Below are 27,193 nucleotides of genomic sequence, written 5' to 3'. Positions count from 1 at the left end.
TCCGACATGTACTCAAGAACTTTACCATACTTCAGTTTTGGACCGTGTGTCGTAAGTATTTTCATACATACTGAGTGTCTTAATAATTAAGTTAAGATTTCATAGAAACCAAGTCACTTTTGCACGAAATTTCTGAATTCTCCAGACTTAGATGCAATATTTGAAGACCCATCTTTTCACAAATTTAACTTATCCTGTACCAATTATTTTAATGTAATAAAATGTGACTTCTGCGAAATATATATTTATGTATTACAAAATATGTGATGTCCATACTTTTGGCTATAATGTATTCAATCATATCTGATTTTAGCTTAATCCTGGTGTGGAATTGAAACTATTTTACACAAAGCAGCCTTGAGGTTATGTGGAAACAATCGAACGATATGGGAAAGTAGTTTGTCAATCATCTGTGGTTTCCCTCAAAGTCTTGAAGAGAGAAATTTGAATTAAAATTTCGTAATATTAGGTTATATGACATCTAATAAGCACTAAGTGGTGGACATTACGATGTCATTTTCCGCCATCTAACATGAATAGAGTAAATAATTTTTTCCAGTGTTTTCGTGTGTGGCCTTGGGTTAGACGAGTGGACATAGTTGACAAATTTTGGTCAGGGGTACCTTGGTCCAGACCAAGACAAAGCATGCTTTTCAAAATTAGGACCATCAGGTCTCGGGGGTAGGAGGAGAGGAGTTTAAGGTGGAATGTAAAAGTAGTTGGAAATGGCCGATATTAGTGTTGAATTCATAGGTTTTGCGGTTACTCAGATCAGTGGTGAAACTCCGATCGCAATAATTTACAAGTTCACCCCATTAGGCTGCCGGCCGGGGAAAAATGAAATGTTTTCTTTTACGTCCCATGGTTATGCCGGCTAGGCTAAAGGATACGGTGATGATGAAAAATAAAAGAAATGGTGGACTGAAGAAAATGGGAGGAAACGGGAGAACCCCGAGGGAACCCACGAACGGTGTTTACCCACCACAAAGTTCACTTGGCGCTAGCAGAGACCAAAATATTGACACCGTGCATCAGAGGTGAACGCCCTACCACTGAACTGCAGGCCGAGAGTCAACTCGGAAAGGATACTGAAACATGTAAAAAAAATCCAAAAATACCGATCTTACTGTCAAAACCATAGTTTTCGAGGTCGCTGAGTTCACTGGGGACACTTCCATTAGCGATGACTTCAAATTCAGTTACCATTGAATACAGGCCGGGGAATCGGAGAGGGTGAGATATCAAGACATGTAAGAATAACCAAAAATGACTGCTATTTGTGTCAAATCCATAGTTCTCGTGGTCGATAAAATAAGTGGTGATACTTGCACATGTAGTGATGGGCAGTGGGAATATTTCCGGTGGAAAGAAATTTAAAAATGGATATATTCTCTGGCCTATAAATTCCCGAGAAGGAATTTATTTTCATTTCTTTATCTTCCAAATTATAAGAACTGTGTGATTAATTACGTTATTTTAATATATTATGGTTTACTTCTAGGTTTTAAAGAATTTGGGGGTTTAAAAATTTAATTTTTTTTTGACTGTTCTTTATATAACTAATAATATGAGTTTTTAAGTTCTATTTCCATTTGCACTAAAAAGTAGGATAATTGTGTAGTATTGGGGACCGAAAACGAGTAAAACGTAGGACGATTTACGGAACAAATGAGTTTTTAGTGGTGTTCAAGTAGTCAAAAATGTATCGAACACATTTTTTTTAGGACAGTAGGGGATTTGTACATCCGTAAAGGTAAGTGGAAGTGATTTATGTGAGAAAAGAAAGTGAATTGTTGGTAACGAAGAAGAAAACAACGTGCCCTGCGAGGATCTAACCCGCCTTCACTCGCTAAGGCTCGTTCGGCAATGCTGTCTGAATTTAATGTTTTAAACTTTTTTAAACGTATGAAACCATAAAAGAACCGTATCGGTATAGGATATCGCATAACGGTAGGGGCAAAAGCTGGCCATAAAAAGCTAAAGAATAGCCAAAAGTAGCAAAGTACTAATTTACAAATAATGAAAAGTAACCAGTTTGTAAAGTAATGTAGAATTACGTAGGAATAGAGACGAAGTACTATTAATAAATCCTGAACCACCGTTAGTAATAGACATCGGTCTGTCTCCTGTCTCTGACTCGAATTTCTAGAGAGGACTCGAACTTTTCTTACATGTGAATTTGCCCGGGAACAGTCGACTGTTGATTTGTGACGCGAGCGCTGCGCTCACTTACAATAAAATCGTTTCTATAACTGTTTGTGGCTTTATACGGGATTTATTTTGTAAATGTTTACATTTTGTGATTTATTGTTATTACTATTATTAAAATAAAATCGCAAATAAAATTATGATGCGTTTATATAAAACCATTTCTTATTACCATATATTCTTAAAGTTATATATGTTTTTATTATCAAAGGTTTTTTTTTATGAAATCAAGTTCTGTTATCCCATAAACAATACAATTAGTTGATTATCATTGTCGCATAAAATTATATTCATATTATCATTATCACATATATCACATAAGGATTACATTTTCGTAAAAAAAATATTTACATAATTAGAGCGAGTTTTCAGTACATGCTTTTCATATGTTCATACTATTCGTATTTTAAGTTAGAAATTTATAATGAAATTAAAGATTTAAATATCTTAGTGTAAACACTGTGTTTATCTCTTGACACATAGAGTAGGCATTTAAATAAGACGCTGTTCTATTGCATGTCTCATCACTGTACTGATGTCACCCATTATACTTCCAGAAGATGCTGACAATGTGCTTTCCACACATTAGCCCTTGACAGGCAGCATATCGTACCGTTTTCTTCTGTTTTTCGCAAACCGTAGTTGAATCTGCTCCTTGTTTCTGTCCATGATCTCGAATAAATCACTCACGCCGTCGGTCGACAGGTGAGCGTGGCGCTCACAAATTACGCATAATCACATTTATGAAGCCAACATTTCTATTCCAACAGAAAAAAATGAAAAGATTACACTTGACTCTCAGACACAAGACATATCAAGAGACAGCTAGACGGCGCCTCAAGTCTGTGACCCCACTAGGGCGGCTCTGAAACGAAAACATAAACCAGGGTGAGCGCTGCGCTCACCTGTCGACAGTTCCCGGGTTAGCGCATGAAATGTTTACGAATGGGCACGAAGAAAGGTCCTGTGTGACATACAAAATAAATATTACATACAAAATTATAATGATAAGAAAGTATCTTGCAAATAATGTGAACATACATATTTATGCGCAAATGTTGACAAAATGGTGGGACATGTGTCTTCTGAAAGTTACCCAACCTAATTTGTTTATAACATTTAAAAATTTAATATGTTTATATCAGTAGTAGAGTCAAGTTTAGAAAATGCACTTACATGTATATGTAAACTTTTTAACAGTTTAAAATTATGTGGACTTACTATGCCATTTTTGGAACATATTTACTTTCATAGAACATATTGTAAATAAATATCCATTTATGCGTACTCTCTAAATATAACAAAATATTAATATAATAGCATAACATCGTTCATAATATGCATTTTAAAGAATATACTGGGGACAACCGTAATAATATACTGTGATATAAAAAGGAATTTAACTTTGGTATCATAATATAGTAATAGAATGCAATATTATTTGTGATTGTACATAAATTCCCGGTAAATTCCCATTTTTGGGAATCTTCCCGGGAACTTACCCATCACTATCCACATGCGCTGACTTGCAAATACATCTCCCAGAGCGTCTCAGGAGGCGTTTACCATTATATGTTAACGTAGTAGAAAGTAAGCGATATTTTTGTCCTTTCGTTGTACAGTTTGTTCACATTAATATTTTACATGTCTTACTCGAAGAATGGGCATTTCAGCTAGTTTAAAATAAAATCAGGATACCAGAAATTTTCAATTCCATTTGATGATTCATTACCTCGTTATAAAATATTCTTGGCTATTAATAACTTCTGTTGTTTGTGCTGAAGAAGTTAAATAGTTAACGGCTCTGTTTGAAACTAACATAATTCTTTTCATTGAATCGAGCAGATTCCGAAATTAATAATATTCTTTATAGGTTAGTAAACTAAAACTCACAAGAAACTTCTTCCAACTTCTAGTAATGGTGGATGTCATTCCAATTCCACAAAAGACAGATCATTAATTTCCTCGCGTTAGATTCATATTAATCACATTGTACGAATATCTTCTCCCAGCTTTGAGGATGGCCTCTTCCTCACATTGATTGTGTATGCTCTCAGCTTTAGATTTATTTCAAGGAATCGATTTAGTAATGGTTCAATTTTGTTAAGTTTCAAATGTGTATGCTTTGAGTAAACAAATGAGATTTGTAAAGTCGAGATTCAGCATCAGATTACACTAAATAACTTCCAAACAATTATCTTAGATTATGATTTGTAACTAAAGTTCAAATTGTAAGATTGTTTGTGATCCATATCAATCGACCTTGATTATTGATTATCATGTTTTAAGTTTAAAATTTTACATAAATAAGGCCATACCCAGTGATGAAAATTTTCCGATTCATAAAAACATACTTCACTTATTCCTACATCGTTGTTTACCCGTGATGTAAAGTGGAAAATTTTCTTCTATATCTGTCCGGAAAATTTTCCGTTCTTAACAAATATCAGTGTTCAAGTAATAATGCCTCAGTATTCATAAAAATGATTGAAATCATGTATAGAAATTTTAAAAAGTGAAAGATTGTTTAAAGAATCTGAAAATGTTCATGGCTCAGACAATTTTCAGTACTATGTAGAAAAAACTGAATATACTTTTCATGAATGGAAGTATTTTCTGTCTTGTATGGAAAAATTGAAGAACTTTTTATGAGTCGGAAAATTTTCATCATTTTGAAGCAAAAAGTAAAGCAACATTTTGTGAAACGGAAAGTTTTGTTGCTCTGTAGAAACAAGTAAAAGGAATTTTCATGAATCGGAAAATTTTCATCACGATGTAGGAACAACTGAAAAAACTTTTCATAATCCGGACAATTTTGGATATTATATATAGAGTGATGTTTGGTGGAAAATTTTCCACTATATTTAACTGCAAATTCAGATATAAAATTAAATTCCTGTAGAAGAAAGTTAGACAGAAACAAATTATCATTTTCCAATTAGGTTTCGGAAACAGAAAATTGTCAAATATTTCAAGTTGGGAAGTAAAATTTTACACAGTGTTTCTCTCTCTTTCTCTCTCCCTCTCTCTCTCTCTCTGTGTGTGTGTGTGTTTAAAATGTAGGGAACATACATGGAGTTAGTAGAGAACAAATATCCCATTCCAATATTTAAAATGTAACAAGAAATTTTAAAGAAACCTTTGTGAATTTATCAATTTCAGAAACAGAAAAATCCACTATTTCTTCACATGTAGGACCGCCTATGTAATGATATTACTACACAAAATTTCTTTATGAAGATTACTTTTCTAACAGAAAATAAGAAAAATCATTTTATAGTGTTTAACGCTTATAAAACCTAATTTCGAAAATGGAATTTTCTATATTCAACATCTTAGAGCAGATATTTGTATTGTAAAACAACCATTATTGTGTATAAAATATTGGAAGAACAACTACACAAATCAGCTTCCTTATAAGTTATATTTCACTTTCTCTTTTGAATGAATATATTAATAAATAAATGCTTATTTCCAGTAAATGGTCAGTATTTGCTTTCATGAGTTACTTAAACTCGAATTTGGGTAGCCAAAAATGTACAGTGGGCACTTTATATTATATCTATTTATTTATAAATGTTGCAGTATGTAAATCTATAAAAGTAGTAAAGCTATGAGAAAACCGTCTTATGCGTATTAAACTGACGAAATCTAATATTGAAAGATCCAAGTTGGATTTTGAGGGAAGAACGTATTGAAATTTTTGAAACATTCTTGAATGAAAAATTGTTAGATTTTCACTTCATGAAACTTTTAAAGACAATATTTATTACCAATAAATTTTAGGTAACAACGATGTAGGAATAAGTGGAGCATGTATTTATGAATCGGAAAATTTTCATTACTTTTAATAAATTGAAATTTTAAATAATAGAATAGGATATTTGTACTCTACGAACTCGATGTATGTTCTCTGCATTTTGCACACACACACACACACAGACACAGAGAGAGAGAGACAGAGAGAGAGAGAGGAGTAGTTTAACGTTCCTTTCAGCAGCGAGACTATATAAGACGGGACCAACTGATTAACGTGGAATCCGAACTACATGAGCTCCCTCTGGGAATCGAAGCCAGGTCTTCCATGCCAAAGGCGCGTATGCTAACCGCTTAGCAACGAAGGAGCTCGCAGAGGAAGAGAGAGAGAGAAACACTGTAAAATTTTATTTCCGAACTTGAAATATTAGAAAATTATCCGGTTCCCGAAAGATAATTGGAAAATTATAATTTGTTGCTTACTAACTATCCTCTACAGAAGTTCAATTTTGTATCTCTATGTGCAGTTAAATATAATGGACAATTTTCCACCTAACATCACAATACATAATATCCAAAATTGTCAAGCATACGAAAAGTTTTTTTCCACTTGTTTCTACATCATGATGAAAATTTTCCGATTCATGAAAATTCCTTTCACTTGTTTCCACAGAGCAATAAAACTTTCCGATTCACAAAAATTTGTTTTACTTTTTGCTTCAGAATGATAAAAATTTTCCGACTCATAAAAAGTTCTTCAATTTTTTCACATAAGACAGAAAATATTTCGATTCATGAATAACTGTTTCACTTGTTTCTACATAGTACTGAAAATTGTGTGAGCCATGAAATTTTTCAGATTATTTAAACGATCTTTCAATTTTTAATATTTCTATACATGAATTCAATCAATTTTATGATTGCTGAGGAATTCTTACTTAATTGCTGATTTCTTAGAACGGAAAATTTTCCGGAAAAATATAACGGAAATTTTCCAATGCAAAATTTTCCGAGGAAAATGTTCCACCTCACATCTCTAGTCATACTGAGTTGTCCTTAAGATTCAGAGAGAAAGGATGACATATTAGGTCAAAACCCTCAAATTTGAATATTGGCATTTTTCCAACCATGAAAGGACATAAGTGGGATCATGCAAGTTTATCAGAGATCTAGAGAACAATGGCGGATGCTTTTTGACTATTTAAAAATTTAAGCATGAGTGAAATATGCTTATAAGAATATCAGTGTTAACGACTGGTATTTGTAATGTTACAATCTATCTTACACGGGATGAACATACAAAGTGGGGGTGATGTATATATTACCTGAAAGCTTGGGTCCATGTAAGATCAAAACCACATACCAAAACTTGGGAGGTATCAATCATTTCGCTTGAGGGCAGCACGTTCCTCATTTTTATTAACACCTTTAAGCGTGCTTTAAAGTCCCTTGCAACCCCGAAAACTCTGAAACGGTGAGACAGATATGAAAACAAAAAACAAAATGTCTTTCATCATTTCAAAAGTAAGTAAAAGTATCAAAGTATAAAGCATCAAAGTAAAATAAATTGTCCCAGGGTCCCCCACAGGGTCCCAAATGGGGTCCAAATCAAACATTTTAAATGGAAAGGCGGTCAACTTGCATATCGTATGAAGGTTGGTGTTAAATAAAGAAAGATAAGTCAAGTCGCGACTCTCTACAATAAGCCTGTGCAAAATAGCGGTACGTCAAAATATTAACACAATCTTCATTGCAAAGTATGTGGCCACTTGTATGCATCTGAAACAGTGGAATAGGTGTAGAAATAAAAACACGGATATGGCATTATTTCAAACGTATAATGAGCCAATTTTAAAACAAAATGTTCCAGGGTCCCTCACAGGGTCCCAGACGGGGTAAAACTCATAATGTTGAAGTAGGAAGGGGTTCAAATTGAGTATGGTATGCAAACATTATATTAAGTGAAGGAAGAGGAAACAAGTCTCGACAAAGACAAACGTTTGACAACGAAAACCAAAAAGTGCTAGTAACAGTATGTCAGATGTGTCTAAAGGATATGAAGAGTTGCAACGAAACTTTTGCATGGACAATACGCAACAAATAAAGGAATCCGTTTTTTTTATTTTCTGCGGAAAGGCGGTTCTAGATCTGAAAACCCCCAGCCATAATTTTGAAAGTTGACGTTCAAAAGGCAAGAAAAATTGAACCGAAATAAATGAAATTGTGTAGAGATATTCCAGACGTAAATTGAAAACACGGGTTTCGTATTTTCTTGGAGGAAACGGTTGAGTGGGCCACGGATCCCTCTAAACATTTGATCACAAACAATGAAAAGTGCTAGTAACAATATGGCAGATGTGTGTAAAGAACACAAAGGATTGGAACGAAACATTTTGTATGGAAAATACGCAAAAAAAAACAAAGAAATGCGGTTATTTTCTGCGGAAAAACGATTCTAGGAGGCAAAAAACCCTACCCAAAATTTGAAAGTTGACACCCGATAGCAAAAAGAAGTGAAGCCAAATGGACGAAATTGTGCACAGATATTGAAGACATAAAATGAGGGAATACGGGTTTCGTATATTCCTAAAAAAAACAAAAAAAAAAAAACAATTTTTCGGGCACGCACCCATCCAAGCTTTCATCACAAAATATCAAATATGATAGTAACACTATATGAGATATGTGTAAAGGACATAAACAATTGCAACCAAATTTGAGTACGGACAGTAAGCAGAAAATAAATGAATGCGGGTTTTCTTTATTTTCTGCGTAAAAACAGTTTTGGAGGCAAACGTTCCCACCCTAAATTTTGAAAGTTGAAGTCTAAAAGGCAACAAGAAGTGACCCGAAGTGAACGAAATTGTGTACATATATTACAGACGTAGAATGAAAATACAGATTTCGGGTTTTTCTCGAGAAAACGGTTGGGTAGGGCACGGACCCTTCAAACCTTTGATCACGAAAAATTGAAGTTCTTGTAACAGTGTGTGTGTTAAGGACATAAAGAATTGCAACGAAACTTTTTGTATGGACAATGCGCAAAAATAAACGAATACGATATTTTTTTCTGCGGAAAGTCGGTTCTAGGGGCAAATGAACCCACCCCATAATTTTGAGATTTGACGCCAGAAACCTAAGAAGAATCAACCGAAATTGTGCACAGATATTGTAGATATAAAATGGGGGAATACGGATTTCGTATTTAAAAAAAAACGGTTTGTGGGCACGAACCCCTCCAAACCTTTGATCATGAAATATCAAAAGTTCTAGTAATATTATGTCAGATGTGTGTAAAGGACATGAAGGACTGGAACGAAACATTTTGTTTGGACAATACGCAAAAAATAAAGGAATGTGGCTATTTTCTGCGGAAAAACGATTTTAGGAGGCAAAAAAACCCTACCCAAAATTTTGAAAGTTGACACCCGAAAGCGGAAAGAAATGAACCCAAATGGACGAAATTGTGCACAGATATTGAAGACATAAATTGAGGGAACACAGGTTTCGTAAATTCCTGGAATAAACGATTATGTGGGGCACGCACCCATCCAAGCCTTTCCTCACAAAATATCAAAAATGATAGTAATTCTATATCAGATGTATGTAAAGGACATAAAGTTTTGCAACGAAACGTTTTGTATGGACAATATGCAAAAATAAACAAATACGTTTTTTTTTAATTTTCTGCGGAAAGTCGGTTTTAGGGGCGAAAGAACCCACCCCAAAATTTGAGAGTTGACGCTGGAAAGGTAAGAAGTGAACCGAAGTTAATGAAATTTGCACATATATTGTAGATGCAAAATGAGGGATTATGGGTTTCGTATTTTCCTGGAAAAAACGGTTGGGTGAAGCAAGGACCCCTCCAAATCTTTGATCGCAAAATATCAAAAGTACTAGTAACAGTATATCAGATGTGTGTAAAGAACATGAAGAATTGCAACGAAACTTTGTGTAAGAACAATTAGCAAAACATAAATGAATACTTTTTTATTTTCGGGAGAAAATCGGTTTTAGGGGCTAAAGCTCCCGTCCAAAATTTTGCATTTTGATCCCGAAAGGCCAGAAGAAGTGGACAGACGTGAATGAAATGTGCACAAATATTGCAGAGGTAAGGTGACAGAATTCATGTTTCGTATTTTCCTGAAAGAAAAAAAAAAAAAACTGTTCAGTGGACTGAGGTGTTGACGGTCGGGAGGAGTGGTCCGAAGCGAATGAAATTGTATGAAGATATTGGATATGTAAAATATGGCCTTCCGTGTTTACAAGTGTCGTGTCACTATCCGATTTTTTAAAATTTGGCAGATCAACAACAAACACAAACAGTATAGTGTATTTTACAGTATTTCACGAGGCATCTTTAACCCTTACAATGTTTTTGCTCATAAACAAAAACACGTGTCGATTTATTTCCAATTTGCTGTTGATCTGCCAAGTTTGATGCAAAACGGAGAGGGACACTTGAGAAACACGAAAAGGCCTTATTTTACAAAGGGTCTATATAATATCTACACACAGTTTTGTTTGTGTCGGTCCACTCCTTCCTGCAGTATTACAGTAATATTTACTTTTTTCTGATGCCTAGGCCCCAACACTGCTTTTCCACAAATATTAAGACACATTTCATGTATTGTTTTGCAAATTGTCACGATACGGAGTTTCGTTGCAATGCTCCATATTCTTTAAGAACTTCTCTCCATTGATTATTTGCACTTTTTGATATTTAGTAATCAAAGGTTTAGAATGTCCGTGATTCAACCAAGAGCTTTTTCTCAGGAAAATGTCTGTGCACAATGTCATTCAATTCGCGTCAGTTCTTCTTGCCTTTCGGGCCGCAAATTTCAAGATTTTGCGTGGAGGCTGTTGCCCCCTAAAACTTTTTTCGACCGAAAATAAAAAAAAATATTCGACTATTTTTGCGCATTGTCCCTACACAATGTGTCGTTCCAATTCTTCATGTCCTTTAAGTACTTGTGACATACTACATACTGTTACTAGCACTTTTAATATTACACGATGAAAGTTTTAAACGGACCTGGATCCCACATAAACAAATTTCTTTGTTCTTAGGAAAATAAGAAACCTGTATTTCCTCTTTTTATGTCTACAACATCTGTGCACAATTTCATTCAGTTCGGTTCACTTCCTCTGGTCTTTCGGGCCTCAATTTTCAAAATTTTGGGTGGGGGCTTTTGCCCCCTAAACCCGTTTTTCCTCAAAAAAGAGAAAGCCCGTGTTCCTTTTCTATTTGCGTATTGTTCATATATAAAGTTTCGTTGCAATTTTTCATGTCCTTTACACACATCTGACATACTATTACTAGCACTTTCAATATTTCTTGATGAAAGATTTGGATTGATCCGTGCTCCACCTAACCGTTTTTTCAGGAAAATACGAAACTAGTATTCCCTTATTTTATGCGTATAATATATGTCTACAATTTCTTTGACTTCGGTTCACGTTTTTGCCTTTGGGCGTCAATTTTTAAAATTGTGGGGGCTTTTGCTGTTGAAACCGATTTCTCGCAGAAAATAAGAAGCACCTATACGTTTATTTCATGTGTAACATCTACCTGCCAAATTTTATCAAAATCTGAGTGTAACACTTGCGAAGTGTTACTTGTTAGTCATTGTAAAATTATTTTCCCTGATCCTCCATCAATAAAAAATTGTCTGACAAGCAAAGGGTCGAAAGGGATGAGTCGAGTTTCTGGATGAAAGGTAGTGCGACTGATAGAGGATGTGGAAATATGTATATGCGCAAAATTGTAAGGGCTTTTGTCTTAAGAAACGAAGGGGATCAAAATGATGGGAGAAGGGCTATGTTATGTTATTGAAATACATCAAATAAACTGTTGAAAATGGTAAAAGAGAGACAATGCAAACGGTGGTAGTTTCACATATTGACAAATAAGAATTGGCAGAGTAGATCAAAAACCTCCGGCGCCATCTTGAAATCCGCCATTTTGAAATTTGTGATAAATTTGGAAATGAAAAGCTAATGATATGATATATCAGTAACGTCCAGCATGTTCTCAAAAGTCAATTATGAACTTTGGTGATCCTTATCTGTACTTATTTGGAATATTTAGGATAATCCTCATAGTTATTTACGAAAATCTAGGAGACTGATGCTCGTATGTTGAAAGTTTGGATTATCACGAAAACACATGTAAGTTGAACGTACCCAAAGCCAAGAAAACTAACCTCGAAATTTGATATCCAAGTTGTATATTATTATATTTCTCTGTTGAATATCAAATTTCACTGTTAGTTTTCTTGGTTTGTAGATATGTGAGTTATTTCTTGTCCATAATACGACTAATAATGCTAAAAGGCTCACAAAACGAATATAGTTCGTACCGTCAGCAGTTCTTACAATCAACGTACAATTGTAGTTCTCAGACTTTCGAAAAATATGAGCCTCATAGACGCCTTCTCCCTTACAAATAATAGTATCAATAACACAACCTATTAAAAATATCTTTTCGGTAATATATCTTAACGATTATATACTAACGGTAACAAACCGACAAACTGTAAGTAACTCCTGTAAAATGAAATGAAGTATTTCATTTTAACGAACCACGATTATGGTCTTTAGGCTAAGGGAGACAATGATTAAGGCAAGTGAATGTTGATGGAAGATATGATGGAATGAGAATGTGGAAGGAAATTGGAATACCCCGAGGAAACCCACATATGATACGATGGTGTCCACCACAAAGTTTCTTCGCTGAGGATCGAACCAGAGGCCCTACGTACCAGAGGCAAGCTGTTTACCACTGAGTCACCGTGTCCTCCCCCAATCCCTAAGAGACGCGGGCATCCAGTTAAGAATAACTGACAGGAAAACGTACTTACCATTTTCGCACGAAGGAAACTCCACGAATCCCACATTCAGACCGTTTGTCCTTATGTATTGGTTTATCACACACAATCGATACAGCTTTCACAATTATACTGTTTCCTCCAAAGTAGGGGCAGGGTGACTTAGTGGTAGAGCATTTACTTCTGGTGCGGGATGGACATCGTTCAATCACAGACTATAAACCTTTGCAGTGGATACCAACGTGCATGTGAGAATTCTCGGGATTATCCTGTTTTCTCCTACATTCTCACTTCAAGAATGATTTCCCAAAAATTAGCTTCCTTCTATTATCTCTCTCTCACTGTTCAACAAATTTTGATCGAAAGTATGTAAATTCTTTGAAATTGCGATTTTTACATTCATTTAGGCATAATATGAAAGGAAATGATAATACAAAAATTTTCTTAGCTCAGGTTGTGAAAAAAAACGCCCTTGTACAACAGTACCTGTATATATACAAATGTATTAATATTTATAGAACATTTAAGGAAAATCCTACATTTCACTTTTTTTATCTATTTCACTGTGATGTGATAAGCTGGGGAGTTAAGAAGTACCCCAACCTATAGCTTTCTATACCCTTGTACTTCCTTTTTCAAAATTGCGCAAATACCAGTTTTACAGCGATACAAAAAATAAAGTAACCGTGGTCAAGTTAAACATTAACAATTCCATAATAAAAATCAGTATTAACATCAAAACATGAAAAATATGTACAAATACCTTTTTGTGCAAGAACTACACTGCAATGTAGAGAAAAGTTATAAGTGATCCCTTGAACAGGATTAAGTTTATTTTATTTTGAGCGTCTTCGCTTGGCTTGCCTTTTGTATGTTACATCTGGAGCCTCCCTTGCAATAGTCCAACAGTAGTAGGCCAATATGTTAGAACTCCACTTTCCCTCATATCTCTTCTCTATGCCTGCAATATCTTGATGGAAACGCTCACCATGTTCGTCACTTACTGCTCCACAATCTTCGGGAAAGAAGTCTGGATGTGAATGAAGAAAGTGGAGTTTCAGAGACATGTTGCAACCAAGATTTTCGTACCACAATAACAGCTTTGCTACCAGTTGTTTGTAATGTCTTGCTCGGTGTCTTCCCAAGAACTGTGAACAAACACTCTTCAATCTTTCCCACGCAGCTTTCTCCTCACCTTGGAGAATTTCGTCGAACTTGTGATTTTTGAATAGCTGCCTAATCTGTGGCCCTATGAAAACACCCTCTTTAACTTTGGCACCACTTAATCGAGGGAATTGTCCTTTTAGGTACTTGTGGGCCTCATCCTCTTGCTTCATGCTCTTAACAAAACTTTTCATAGGACCTATTTTAATATGTAGAGGGGGAAGCAAAATTCGGTTACGATCTACCAGTGGTTCATGCCGCACATTTTTCACTCCCGGCTGAAGAGTTTCTCTGGTACTCCAATCACTTTTGCGCTAATGAGATCCACGACCTCTACTGTCCCATTCACATATAAAGCAACAACTTTGTATACCCTAACTGCATACCTAGCAACAGTGCTATTGCTTTAAGGTCACCACAAATAGAGCCACTAAAAATCGTAATATTTAATGGCTTGAAGTAAACGTTTCAAGTTTTCATAAGATTCCTTCATATGAACTGCGCAACCTACAGGAATTGAAGGAAGTTCATTTCCAATATGTAAAAGCACTTCCTTTAAACTCACCTTGAACTAATCTATAAAGAGCCTCCACTCCGTATGTTCGTAATTAATTTTAAGTGCCCTCATGAGACCATCTACATCTGTACATGCCACAAGTGTTTCTACCATAGTAAAAAATGAAGTGAACATCTTCTCCCTATTCCGATACACTGAAATATGTACTTTTTCCTGCAATAAATTCCATTGCTTTAAGCGTGACGCTAAAATTTCGGCTTTGCTTTTCGAAAGGTCCAAGTCTCTGATTAGATCACTTAGTTCCTCTTGAGTAGGTCTATGTGGTTCACATGGAGGTTCTTCTACAACAAACGTAGGGTCCTTTGAAGTACTTGATTCAGGAGCTTCAACTCTTGATCATCATCAGAAAAAAGATCGTATACGTTAGGTGGGTCAGGAACAGGTAGTCCTTCTCCATGAGGAACAGGGCGCATTGCAGAAGGAGTGTTAGGATAGATCAAGACAGGCTTCTTCTTCGTGGAAATTCCCTTCTTGACGGAAGGAACCATACAAAAATAACAGTCTCTGATGTGGTCGCTTGGCTTCCTCCAAATCATTGGCACTGCAAAAGGCATTGAGCGCCCCTTCCCATTAATCCAATTTTTTAGATTGCTGGCACAAGTGTTAAACACAATGTGGGGTGCAAAAGATTTATCTTGGTCTCCAATTTTACAATTAAAGTAATATTGATAGGCTTTTCTTATTAGTGGTGTTATAGTCTGCTTTTGTGAGGAAAATGTCACTTCCCCACAAACGTAGCTGAAGCTATCCGCACTGTTTACACAATTTCGCGGCATTTTTGTTTATTGAAATCCTCAAAATGTCACTTGAAATAGTTCCGACAACTATTTAAAAATCTACATTCGAAATACCAGTATTTTTGCGTACTTGTAGTTGTATTTTTATGTCCTGCACTACACAAACGTCACAATCAAAACGCTGATAACTGCACTAAACCTGTCTTTTCTAACAATAGCAGAACACTACTGAGATAAGGAACACAATGAAACCAAGCGTTCATATAGTTTTTTCCAGTGTTGCCGGATCAGTGTAACATTTTACCCCAAACGAAGCGAATATATTTATTTTTAAAGCGTTATTATTAGACATGCCTGTAAAACGAAAATTAGAGCTAATATTCGGAAACTTTAAAATTCGTGATCAGCACCACAAAATCAATAAGAATTATCGGATTTTGTTCAATTTACATTTTCGTTGTTGAACAGTGTGTTGGATCGGATTTCAGTTTAGCACCACTTCGGTAGCAAAATTACATGAGACATGGAGCTACGGATTAATGTGAGATCGGAACTGCTTGTGCTCCCGCCGCTAATCGGAGCCGGGTCTCCTATTTGAAAGTCGCACACGCTACTCCATAGCCATGTGTGATCTCTCTGCCTTCATTAGCCTAGAAGGCATAACATTTAAATTTTATGGACTGCATATAATTTCAGTTCTTCCTCGATAACCAATTCTATACTGAGATAAAGTAGATCAATCAAATATGTGCATCTTCCCTTTTTTATAATTTTAACGATGTTTTTGTAACTCCGACCGTGTTATAAGATTCCTTTTAGTAGAAATATCGTATTTAATTGTAGTTAACTTGCCTGAGTGAACATTTCATAAAATGTCCCAATAATTCTTGAATTTCTTTGGGTGATCTTTCTGCTGCCCCAGTACCATATCGAGTTGTGCATTAATGGAAGCTATGGCTGAAGGTAATATACATTTCCTTTCCCGACTTCGATCCGTCATTTTGTTCTCTAGTTACGATTGTTTTGGGCATTTTTCTGACAGGTTTCTGGCTGGTCATAGCGCCAAAAGAAAGCATTTGTGCACCCAGTACGTCTTATCTTGGTGTCAGGAATCAGCTCTCAAACGATGTTGGTATTGTTTTGAAACACCCTGTATATTTCTATCCTGTTTCTAATTAGCTCCTCTTTCCTTATTAATTTCCAGTATTCCTAACACAAACTAAAAGTTTAACTAAATTCACTAAATCGCATTTCCCCTATGCTTTCTTCTTGTATCGTAATTATTGTATATTTATATTATTGTTGACAGAGATTGCCAATATTGATTGAAATATGTGGTTATAATGCTAGTAGAGGAATTCCCTCTTTAATACAGAAATTCCCTCCTTGCATCCTATAGCCATTTTAGGTGAGATGTTATTAGTTAAGGCAGGAATTCCCATGTCGCCTAAAATGGCGGACATTCTTGCCTTGAAGATATAAGTGGCTGATATATCGTTAAGTGAGGTGGGATTAGGCGAGATGGGATGGAATTATCTGAAAAGGAAGGGGACGGTAGGTAGCGGCTTGACGTCACGTCGTTGCCTATGCCTATCTTTGGCAATTTAATTTCTTAGGAACTGGGCGGACGCCATACACATTTTTTGGAGGTGGGGGCTGTGTCCCCCCGCATTCCCACACACTTTTACCCCTGCTGCTAAGTATTAGTGGCTGTGAGGACTACAAAAATATTATGTAATAATAATACTAATAATAATAAAGGATCTGAATGATAAAGATGATTTTTCAACTCTCTATTATAATTCCTGTGGCCTTCCGAGTTTCTGGTTATATTGTTTTTATAAGGAATAAAGAGGCTTCAAACAACAACTTGCCAAATATGAAGTCTTTACTGTCGTTACTTTGTGCTATATTTAGGTCATGACTCGTGATGTCACCAACAGGATCACGATATAGACGTCATTATTTTTCCTACATTGCAGAGCCCCCCGAGATTTGATCATTGTCTACTCGGACCGAAATTGTCATTTGGAACCAACACTTTAATATGAAGCCAAAAAATCCTTTAAAATAGACGAAAACTTTGAAAGTTTTTTAGAATGTTAATATTTTTGCCTTTTCCCATAAGGGCGTCATAGCTTCTAGACCGAAGAGCCCCCAGGATTTGATCATTGACCACTCGAACAGAAATTCTCATTTGGAACCAAAACTTTAATATGAAGTCAAAAATTAAACTTTTACATCAATTTGAACTGACTGGGTTCCGGTTCACCCCACTATTATGTTTAGTTTAGTTAAGAGGTAACTTGTGACAGCTTCACGTCATCAAAAAATCTTTCACTTCATCGCTTCCCCTAGGAGTCCGTGCTGGATACCCCACTAGAATCATTAGACACTTTTCCTATTCTTTTTGTCATCCTAGGTTGTGTAGGAGCTCCCTCGAACAAATAAAGAAGCGGTAATATTACAATCAAGGGGCGATATATATTAGTTATTCCTTTAGTTACCTACCCCTAACTGCACAGGGCCATCTTCGTTAGAAAAAAAATGCTACGTGATATTAAAATCATGAAGGAGGAGAGGATGCTATAAATATATTTCTTATTATTTTGTCTGCAATGCTTATCAGAAATTACTTTGGTAGGGTACTGAAATGAGAGGGACAAAATAAAACGTAGTGCCCCCTCCCACATGGTTGCTCAAATTTTTACTAAAGAAAGCATTTTAAATTAAGATGTCTAAGGTTACTACATTAGGTATGGATGGCATATTCAGTATTATTATTATTATTATTATTATTATTATTATTATTATTATTATTATTATTATTATTATTATTATTATTATTATTATTATGTCTTTTGACCACCGAAATTGTGTAAGACAACCCATGGTATGTAGAGGTTTAAGAGGGGTGCTCATAGGGAAGGAAAAACAGGATTTTTCTCTATTGGACCCTCTAACGTAAAGATTAAGTGCTGAAGGTAAGAAGCATCATCATTCTACAATAGGTTTATTTTACGTAGAATATCAGCTACTTCAATTCTCCTCCTTCAATCCTACTTACTTCATGTGGTAAATTCAAAACAAATACATTGTAAAACTTTTCTGTAATTAAACATCTAGAGAAATTAAACATTTAATAGGGAAATATGTTATCAAAATATCCAAACAAGTAGATAGAAGACTATTTAATAATAAACATTGTGAAACTTTATGAAATTCTCCAAATTAGAATTAACGTTTACTGCAAAACATTCGTTACGCACCAACGAGTATATTGTGAGCAGTGAGAACAAGGAAAATAATTACGAAACTGTTTGCAAACAAAATTAGTGACACTAATGCAATTGCTACAACGACATTTTTTTCTTTTTTAGTATCCTCATGGGTTTTACATATATGTTACAATTTGATTCTTTCCCACATAAAAAATAAAATAACCATTTAATAAAAATAACAAACCCCCTTCTACGGGGTTCGAACCAAGTACCTGCAGCATACAGACTCGTTGCTTTAACTAACTTTTTTTAAACTTCCTGACTATTTCGTTTTATTTTAACCACTTCTCAGGACTACTAGACACGACAGGGACAAGAACACAGAAACATCGAGGACAGTTAAAAATCCATCCTTGGTCTTCAGAGGGACTCGAACCCACAATGGGCTTCACCACACGATCATCAGTTCAACACCTCAGACCGCTCGGTTACACCCACCAGCTAACTAACTAATTTATTTGTTTTCTAACGTGAACTGAACCTGTTCTACGGTAAAGAGGATTTTTCATTACGATCGTGCTCCCAATTTGTCCTTTTGCATAGGTAATTTCAACTATTTGCTCTATTTATACGTTAATACTTAGCGTAGATTCATATATTTACAATTTGCAGATAATGCATGTAATAAGACATATTAGAAAGGTTTCGTTAAAAGTTTCGTTTGTGGATTTAATCCACATTTCTCTCAATGGCATAGATGTCGCTGCTTGGTGTTGAACTGCAGAGTTCCCTCGCGTTCTTGAAAATTTTCCACTTTAGCAGAGTTGATAATTCTCGTAATTTCGGTCGATTTAATATTGTTTGCTTTTAATTTCTTTATTTTAAGCTAATATCTAACACAAATATTAAAAACGGGTTTGTTATTAACTTTTCATGCTGAGGAAACCTTCCGAAAATTTGAACATATAAAGAAACGGGAGGTATTTTTAAAAAACTTCAAAATAAAGATCGCGTCATTTATTTTGCTCATATTAGTGCATTCCACAAATACCCGTGTAGTGATCATCCACTCTCACAAACGCCAATTATAACTTACTCCCTTAAAGCTCTAGCAATTTCTGGGTCTCTACAGTGAATGATGGATCCCGGCTCTATTAAAGAATCTTAGGTTTCTTGAAGTGAGATTCCATCGCTTGTAGTAAGCCAAACTTCCGACCGAAATCGAGATACATTCAGTCAGGCACCACTCAAGCTATCTGATGTGAATATTTCTTTTATCTTCTATGTTGAGTGATTCAACAAGCAAATCCCCATCCCAATGACTGTGTTGTGCACGTGATAGATATACTGATCTTTGAAATGAAATCTTTGAGTTTTACGTCCCACAGTTATGCCGGTTAGGCTAAAGGAGACGGTGATGATGAGTAATGAATAAAATGGTGGAATGAAGAAAGTGGGAGGAAACGGGAGAATCCCGAGAAAACCCACGCACACGGTGTTTGTCCACCACAAAGTTCACTTGGCGGGGGCTGGGATCGAACCAGGGATCCCAAGCACCAGAGGGGAACGCTCTACCACTGAGCCACCGCGGCCCCGATAGATATACTGAGTCTCAGAAGTGAAGGCGAATATGAAATTGAAACGTGTCTAATATTCAATAATCATATTGCGGGAACTCTCGTTTCGCATAAAAGAGTCATTTTTTTCCGAATCATATTAAAATAACTTAGTAACACTGTGGTATACAGAACCCGAAGTTTCAATGCTTTGTTTACTAAAGCTCTCAACTGACTTGCATCCTTAGCCAACTGCACCATGTTTCTACTTTGTATTCCTTTAACAAAAGTAACACTGACCAAAGCTTAAAACACACTTTATTTTAAATTATAATAAGGTTTCGGATATCTAACATATCCTTCTTCAGACAATATTGAATATAAATTTTCACTACTACTAAAAAAGGCCGAAAAAGAATTAGTATGGAGTGTAATTAGAAGAAAGAACGAAGAAGAACGAAGGAGAGACTACAGAGAGAATAAGAAGTGAAGTAGAAGACGGACTGACAGGGTGTTCTTAAGAGAACTGGTTATGAAGAATTTGGAGGTGTGGGAGATAAGTTTTAAAGAAAAAGTGAAACAGAGACTAATAAAAGAAGGGAAAATTTTAGGATGGTGTAGAGAATAAAGCAAAGAAAGAGACAAAAATGAGAGTAGTGATCTTGGTAGATGTGAGAGTAACGGAAGAGGAGGAAGAACTTCTTAGTTTAGGTCACAGATCCAAGATGAAAGAAGGGGAGAATAGTTTAGAGAGCTGATTTTTTTCAGTGGAAGAGGCCTTAACGGACGTTAAAGAAGAAGAACAGAGAGAGAAGATCAGGAGGTGAGGAGTAGCGGTAGTGAAGAACAGCATGAAGAAGAGGAGTAAAGATAATTTAAAGAAGGAAGAAAAAAGGGGTAGTATGATGTTGAGAAGTAGGAAGGACATAGTAATAGAATAGGCGGACAAAGGCGGTACAGTGGTAGTTATGGAGAAAGAATGGTACAAGAAGAAACTGGAAGATTTATGTGACAATAGATATGAGGTTATAGGGGATAAGGACATGAAGGAAGTGGATCTATTGAAGAAAGTAAAGAAACAAGGAAGAGGTTTCAAGAAATGGATACAAATACAAGGAAGGATACCAAGAATGAAAGGTTTCCCAAAATTACACAAGAAAGACGTGAAGCTTAGACCAGTATTAGACCATAGAGAGAACTACTGGAAACCACTAGAGAAGTAGTTGAATGAGGTTCGTGAAAGCATAAGACAAAGACAAGAAGCGTGCAGAGTGAAGAACACAGAAGTGGCCAAGGAAGAGTTAAGGAGATTGGATCTTAGGGAGGCAGAAAACTTATGTTTAGTCTTGATGTTAAGGCTATGTTCTCAAACGTTAGTAGAGAAACAATAATAAGTGTCATAGAGGAAGAAATGGGAAGTCAAAGTATAAAAGGATGGACAAAAGAGAAGGTAGTTAAGGCTTTGAAGGTAATATGGGAAAACATTTATTGTATAATAGGGGAGAAAGTGGTAAAAATAAGAAAAGGAATCAGTATATGTTCGAGGCTGAGCCCAGTACTGGAAGAAACAATTATGAACAACTGGGAGGAAAAGGTGAAAGAAGAATGGGGTAACAACGTGATCATGTTTTGTAGGAATGTGGATGACTGTCTAGGCTTGAGGAAAGGGACTAGGAAAAAAAAAGATATGTTAGATATCCGGAACCGTTATTATAATTTAAAGTAAAATGTGTTTTAAGCTTTGGTCAGTGTTTTTTTTTTTTTGCTAAAATAATCGATCCAAAGCCATGGATAGTCTTTCTATTCCTATTTTGATACATCCATCTTAGTGTTGTCATCCCATCTGTGCCTTGGTATTCCTAATGGTCGTTTTCCGATTGATCTTCAGTTAATAATTTGAAAGCTTTTTTCCTTTCTTCCATTCTCGGTTAATAACCTGAACACCTGAGTCTCCTAAGTTTCATGACCCTAAAACCGTTTGGTAAACCGTGTAAATTACGTAGTTCCTCGTTATCAAATTTACGCCATACCGCTTTCCCTTTCCCCTTGGGTCCAAATATTTGTCTCAGAATCTTATTCTCAAATACTTTCAGTTTACTTTCTTCTCTCAAAATAAGGAACCATGTTTCGCAACCGTACACAACAACATGCGTAATTATTGTTTTGTATATTTATGCTTCAAATTCCTCAATAGAATTTTCCGACAGCAAGAGATTTTGAACTGAATAATAACACGAATTCCCTGATTTTAGTAAACATTTAATTTCTTCGTGAATGTGGTTTCGTCAGTTAATATTGATCCTAAATGTTTGAAAGTACCCATTTCATTAAATGTATTATTCTATATTTTAACGCGTCTACAATTTGCAATATCACGATTCCCTGGAACTTCCATGTTTTTAGTTTTATCTGCATGTACTTCTAAATGCATGTCTCTGAAAGCGTTAAATAAGATCTCTGCATTTGTTTCTGTGGTTCTCCTATCATAACCTATTAAATTTACATCATAAGTATACGTCATAACCTGGTCAATACCATACGACTGAATACCGAATTTTGTTTCAGGCCTGGTTGCTATTTTTGATTTTCCTTATAGTGTACTCCGGGACAAGGTGCATTACAATAGCGACCACGTATATCTCTTTGTTTCATGCCATCTCGACCTGAAAGCTCATGGACAAAAATTTACTACCATAAGTTTAATTTGGAATTCATTTAAACATATCATAATATTAATCTAATTACCTTTTTCGGTTTTCCAAATTCTGTAACAATGTTGTACTATTGTTTTCTTTTAACTGAGTCGTAAGCCTTTCTAAAATTAATAAATAACAGATGCACCACACTGATAGTATCCAATAATTTTAACTGCGTAATTAGTCATTCTTGGCAATAGAATGTTTGAGAACATTTTATAGGATGTTGACAGAAGGGAAAAGCTTCTATAGTTTCGTCTTTCTCGTGAATTGGAATAATGATTGATTCTTTCCACTCTTAAGGCAATTCTGCTTTGCTCCAGATAAAAAGAATAGTTTCATATCATACTCTGACATAAATATGCTTGATAATAATTAAAAAGAAAACTCGGCTTATTTTTACCCATTAAAGCCTAACACATTACCTGTAGTACACTTTGATACATACGATAGTATTTTTTTGCTCTTTCGATATGAATTTGCTTTTAATTTCAAGGATTCTCATATAACTCTAAAATTACTGTCCGCGATTTTCATTTACGTGACACAAGGAGGGAATACATCTCCAGTGTTGAATTTCCACTTTTAACGTATTGATCATTCCAGAACATATACACCAAACAGGTTATTCTATTTGTATAACTCTTGAATGTTTTCGCTAGAAAGATTTAATTGTGTCAAAAGTTGTTAATATTATGTATATAAAACAAAACTTTTTCAAATTTTGTAAAATAAATATTATCTTAGAATATTGTTTTGAAAAAAAGAGGAAAAGTGACACAGTTAATTAATTTTAATATTTATATATTTACTTGTAATAATTTGCATTGTATATCCCTATTCTTATTATAGGTTCCTCAATGTAAATCATATATTTGCTTATATGAATGGATTTCCAACTATTAGGCTGAATCGGGAAGTCATGTTCAGTGACTTGGACTTAGTTGGTAAGTTAGTGTCTGATAATGGTACGAAACTTAAAAAGATATAAAAAACGTGAAGAAGACTTCACTATTAATAAATTTAGAGTACATGGTGTTGAATCTGTTCACTCTTATAGCAATATAATTAAGAATAGTTATTATAATACAAATATAGAGTTAGTTCTTTGAAACTTAATTACGATGTTTTAAATTGTCATAGAAGTATAAAGATTAATGTACTTTTGTATTTCGTTGCTAGAATTGCTGTGTCATTTGTGTGAAGGTATGTCTCAGCAACACAATAGCAATATTGAGTATATAATAGTAATTGATATGGCATTTTAGCTAAGTGTCAATGGTTATTATTTTCACGCTGAATGAATATGGATTACTAATGAAACCAAATGATTGTGTATTTTTTTACTACCTTCTCCTATTAGGAATCAAAAAAGGGAGTTATTGCATCATACGTGTATTAGATATCCACTAATTCATCGGGAACCCTAGAAATGAACGGTTTCGGACAAGTAAATGGTGATTACTGTTTTCTAACTGCAGCTTAAAGTAAAAACAGTTCAACATTAAATATGCAATGAAACGTAATACCGCAGGGCGCAAAAATTAGAAGTCAGAAGTACTCGCCAATCAAAAGATGATGATCACCAGATTCTCTCACGTACAAATTATGAGAAGTTCCCCTCCCCCATTGCCTTTATTTTGACAAAGAGATTAAATTTCTCGCGTTTATGCGACAGGAAACAAACCATTTCGCTTGAGGATAGGAAAGCAGGGGTGAATACAACGTTGTGAGGAATTCACTTTCCATGCCCGTTGTGATGACTTCACATTTCGAGTTTTCTGTCACTCAGTGACAACTATTTCGTGTAAAACAGAAACGGCGCACTCCTGTGAGTTTACGCAGAAACCATTCCTTCTAAACTCTGGTTGCCAGCTCTAAATTTCTAGTCGCCAATGGTGACCATGCGACCGGAAATTTTGCGCTCTGTAATAACGGATAATTTTATGAAGTTGTATCAATTAGTCTGAAAACTGGAAACTGTAGCTTTTATTTTATAATCATTGTGTTGAAATATTTGTGGTTTGAGGCACTTTTCTCTTATATTTAGAAAAAAATCTCAGAAGGCAAATAGTGTTTAGGAAAACAAGTTTCTCTTTAAATATATATATTTTAAAATTGAAATAACCTTGCGTACAGTGGTATACAGTAACGTTTGACCCACAGTAGCTTCAATGGCGGCTTAACGCGACGGTACCGTTATGAAATTAGACTAACGCCGCAACTTTACCGCCATGGCTTTATTATGGCTTCATCTGTCGTTTCTGCTCATCTGAACTGCTAGTCGGGTTTAAAACCACCAGTACCGCCATTAAACTGCCACATTATCGCTTCGTAACCGCCAGTGGCGACTTCAAGGCACCAGTACAGGAATACACTGCCACATGGCCGCTTCGTAACTTGAAATCACCAGAACCGCCATTAACCTGTGACATGGGCTCTTTACCAAGAACGTATTGTATTAGTATTTATACCCTGAAAGGTTTATATCAATGCATGGCTGAAACACAAAATGTTAATTTAACACCAAAGACATGGCCTTCCGAGGTTATCAGAAGTAACTAGTAAATGCCAGTGAGAGAATTTAATTGGATTTTATTGTTTGTAACGAGCAAAGTTTTCCGTAGTATATTTAACATTTGCAGTAAATAGTTCTGTAAGTTTATGAACCGTCTGTCAATAGTTACATGAGAAGCTGTGCTACCATCTGTTGTTCTTATGTCCTAGCAGACACACACACAAAAAAAAATATGGGACCTGCAAGTGACAGAAGAGTTCTGAGTGGAAGTACCAAGTTCTCACAATCATTCAGCGGTCATTCCTTGAAAAAAGTATCTATAACATCGCCTGGCGGAAAAACGACATCTGCCATCTAGCTTTCCGACTACACTTTGGCTTCGGTGGCTTTCGGCTTGGAAACGAAAGCAGGTCGATGCGGAGAGTCATTTTTACTTCAGTTCCGTGACTATTCGCCAAACGCCTGACGGTGGACCGATGATAGTTGGCTTCACTTTCCACACGGGGTAGTACAATTCATTACAATACTTATAATAATTATTAACTGAGCTATTTAATAAATTATTAATGCCGTTATTTTTGCATTGAATTCAAATATTTAATAATTATTTTGAAAAACAATACTCATTTATTTTGTAAGTTAACTAAAGGTTTCCACATGAAGAAACAAACAGAGGCACGGTGGCTCAGTAGTAGAGAGCGTACCTCTGGTAAATGGAGTCTCAGGTTCAATTCCCGAACAAATAAATTTGTAGAGAAAAACAACGTGTCCGTGGGTTTTCTTGGGGTACTCCCTTTTCCTTCCCCTCTCTCATTTCACCAATTTCTGTATCATCATTCACTTGATTAAACCACAGTTTCCATTAGCTGATATCTTGGGACAATATACTGAAAGTAGTGAAGAGGTAACACATCAGTATAAGTGCAAACATCCATATAGTAGTGGTAATCAGAAATCGAGATTAACTCTGCTCATAATGCAAGGAAATATGAATTTGATACTTAACTATTAAGAGAAAATTCGCAATAATATAAGTGCAATTGAAGACTTTGCACGAACAACCTGACAAGTTCAAAAACTGAAAGTGTATGGAAGAGTTTTTTTCCTAGGGTTTCACGTGATCCGATTTCCTTCAAACTTGGAACATATGAACTATACCGAATATAAAAATCAATACGTATTGTTTTCTTTCTTCTGGAAAGTGGTTCAAGGCGAACATTTTCAGAAAGGGCCCCCTTCTTTTTAAGGCAACATTAAAGAAACGAAACTGTGCTGATGCAAAGAGAACTTCAAAGTATTAAGTACGTGATTTGTAATTTCTGATAGAAAAGAGTTGCAACGGAACGGCCCCCTTCGATATGACAAACGTTCCGAGATTAATCCATGCGTCCTCAAAGTGTGGCCCTGAATCATTTTGTTGGAAACTGAGTGGTAAATTGAAAATTCCCATTATGTTTCTGGGCACATCTTTTGAAATAATATTTTGGTTCCCAAGGTCCTCTACATGGTCCCGGACGGGGTCTAACCAAAATTTGTCAAATGGCAAGAGGGATATAGTAGCACAACGTTTGAGAGTTGTTACATAAGGAATATTGAGCACAAGTGTTTCTGTACTGCCTGAAACCTTGGTAAGAGAGGCATGTAAACGCCTCATTATCCAGCAGCACCAGAGGCCATAAATGCACAGTGATAAAGAAACAAACTTCTGTCAATGGAAAGACAACCTGAAAGAACCACAAATTTGTAGGCATAACAGACAAGTTCGAAGGTATCTCTAAGTGAATCATGGGGCAAAATGCTTTGCGCTATGTCAAAAACACATTACATTTGTTGCCCAGGAATTATCTGCAACGAGTGCAATGTGGTTTATCAGGTGAAATGTGTAAAACGGTCACTATACATACAATGTTAATTATGGATACAGAGTATG

General features: G+C 35.5%; 1 protein-coding gene across 1 annotated transcript in view; it reads left to right on the top strand.

The window, feature by feature from the left end:
* Positions 1-21,522: 21,522 nt before the first annotated feature.
* Positions 21,523-27,193, top strand: part of LOC145669095 (uncharacterized) — a 44,383-nt gene continuing 38,712 nt past the window's right edge. The window contains exons 1-2 of the mRNA XM_081737444.1: positions 21,523-21,659; positions 23,598-23,692. Coding sequence (XP_081593570.1) covers positions 21,523-21,659; positions 23,598-23,692 — 232 coding nt within the window. The remainder of the gene's footprint in view (positions 21,660-23,597; positions 23,693-27,193) is intronic.

Source organism: Thermobia domestica, chromosome 13 (genome assembly GCF_964235325.1).
Source record: "Thermobia domestica chromosome 13, izTheDome1.hap1.1, whole genome shotgun sequence".
NCBI classification, from domain to species: domain Eukaryota; kingdom Metazoa; phylum Arthropoda; class Insecta; order Zygentoma; family Lepismatidae; genus Thermobia; species Thermobia domestica.
This window is presented reverse-complemented; position numbering and strand designations above follow the sequence as displayed.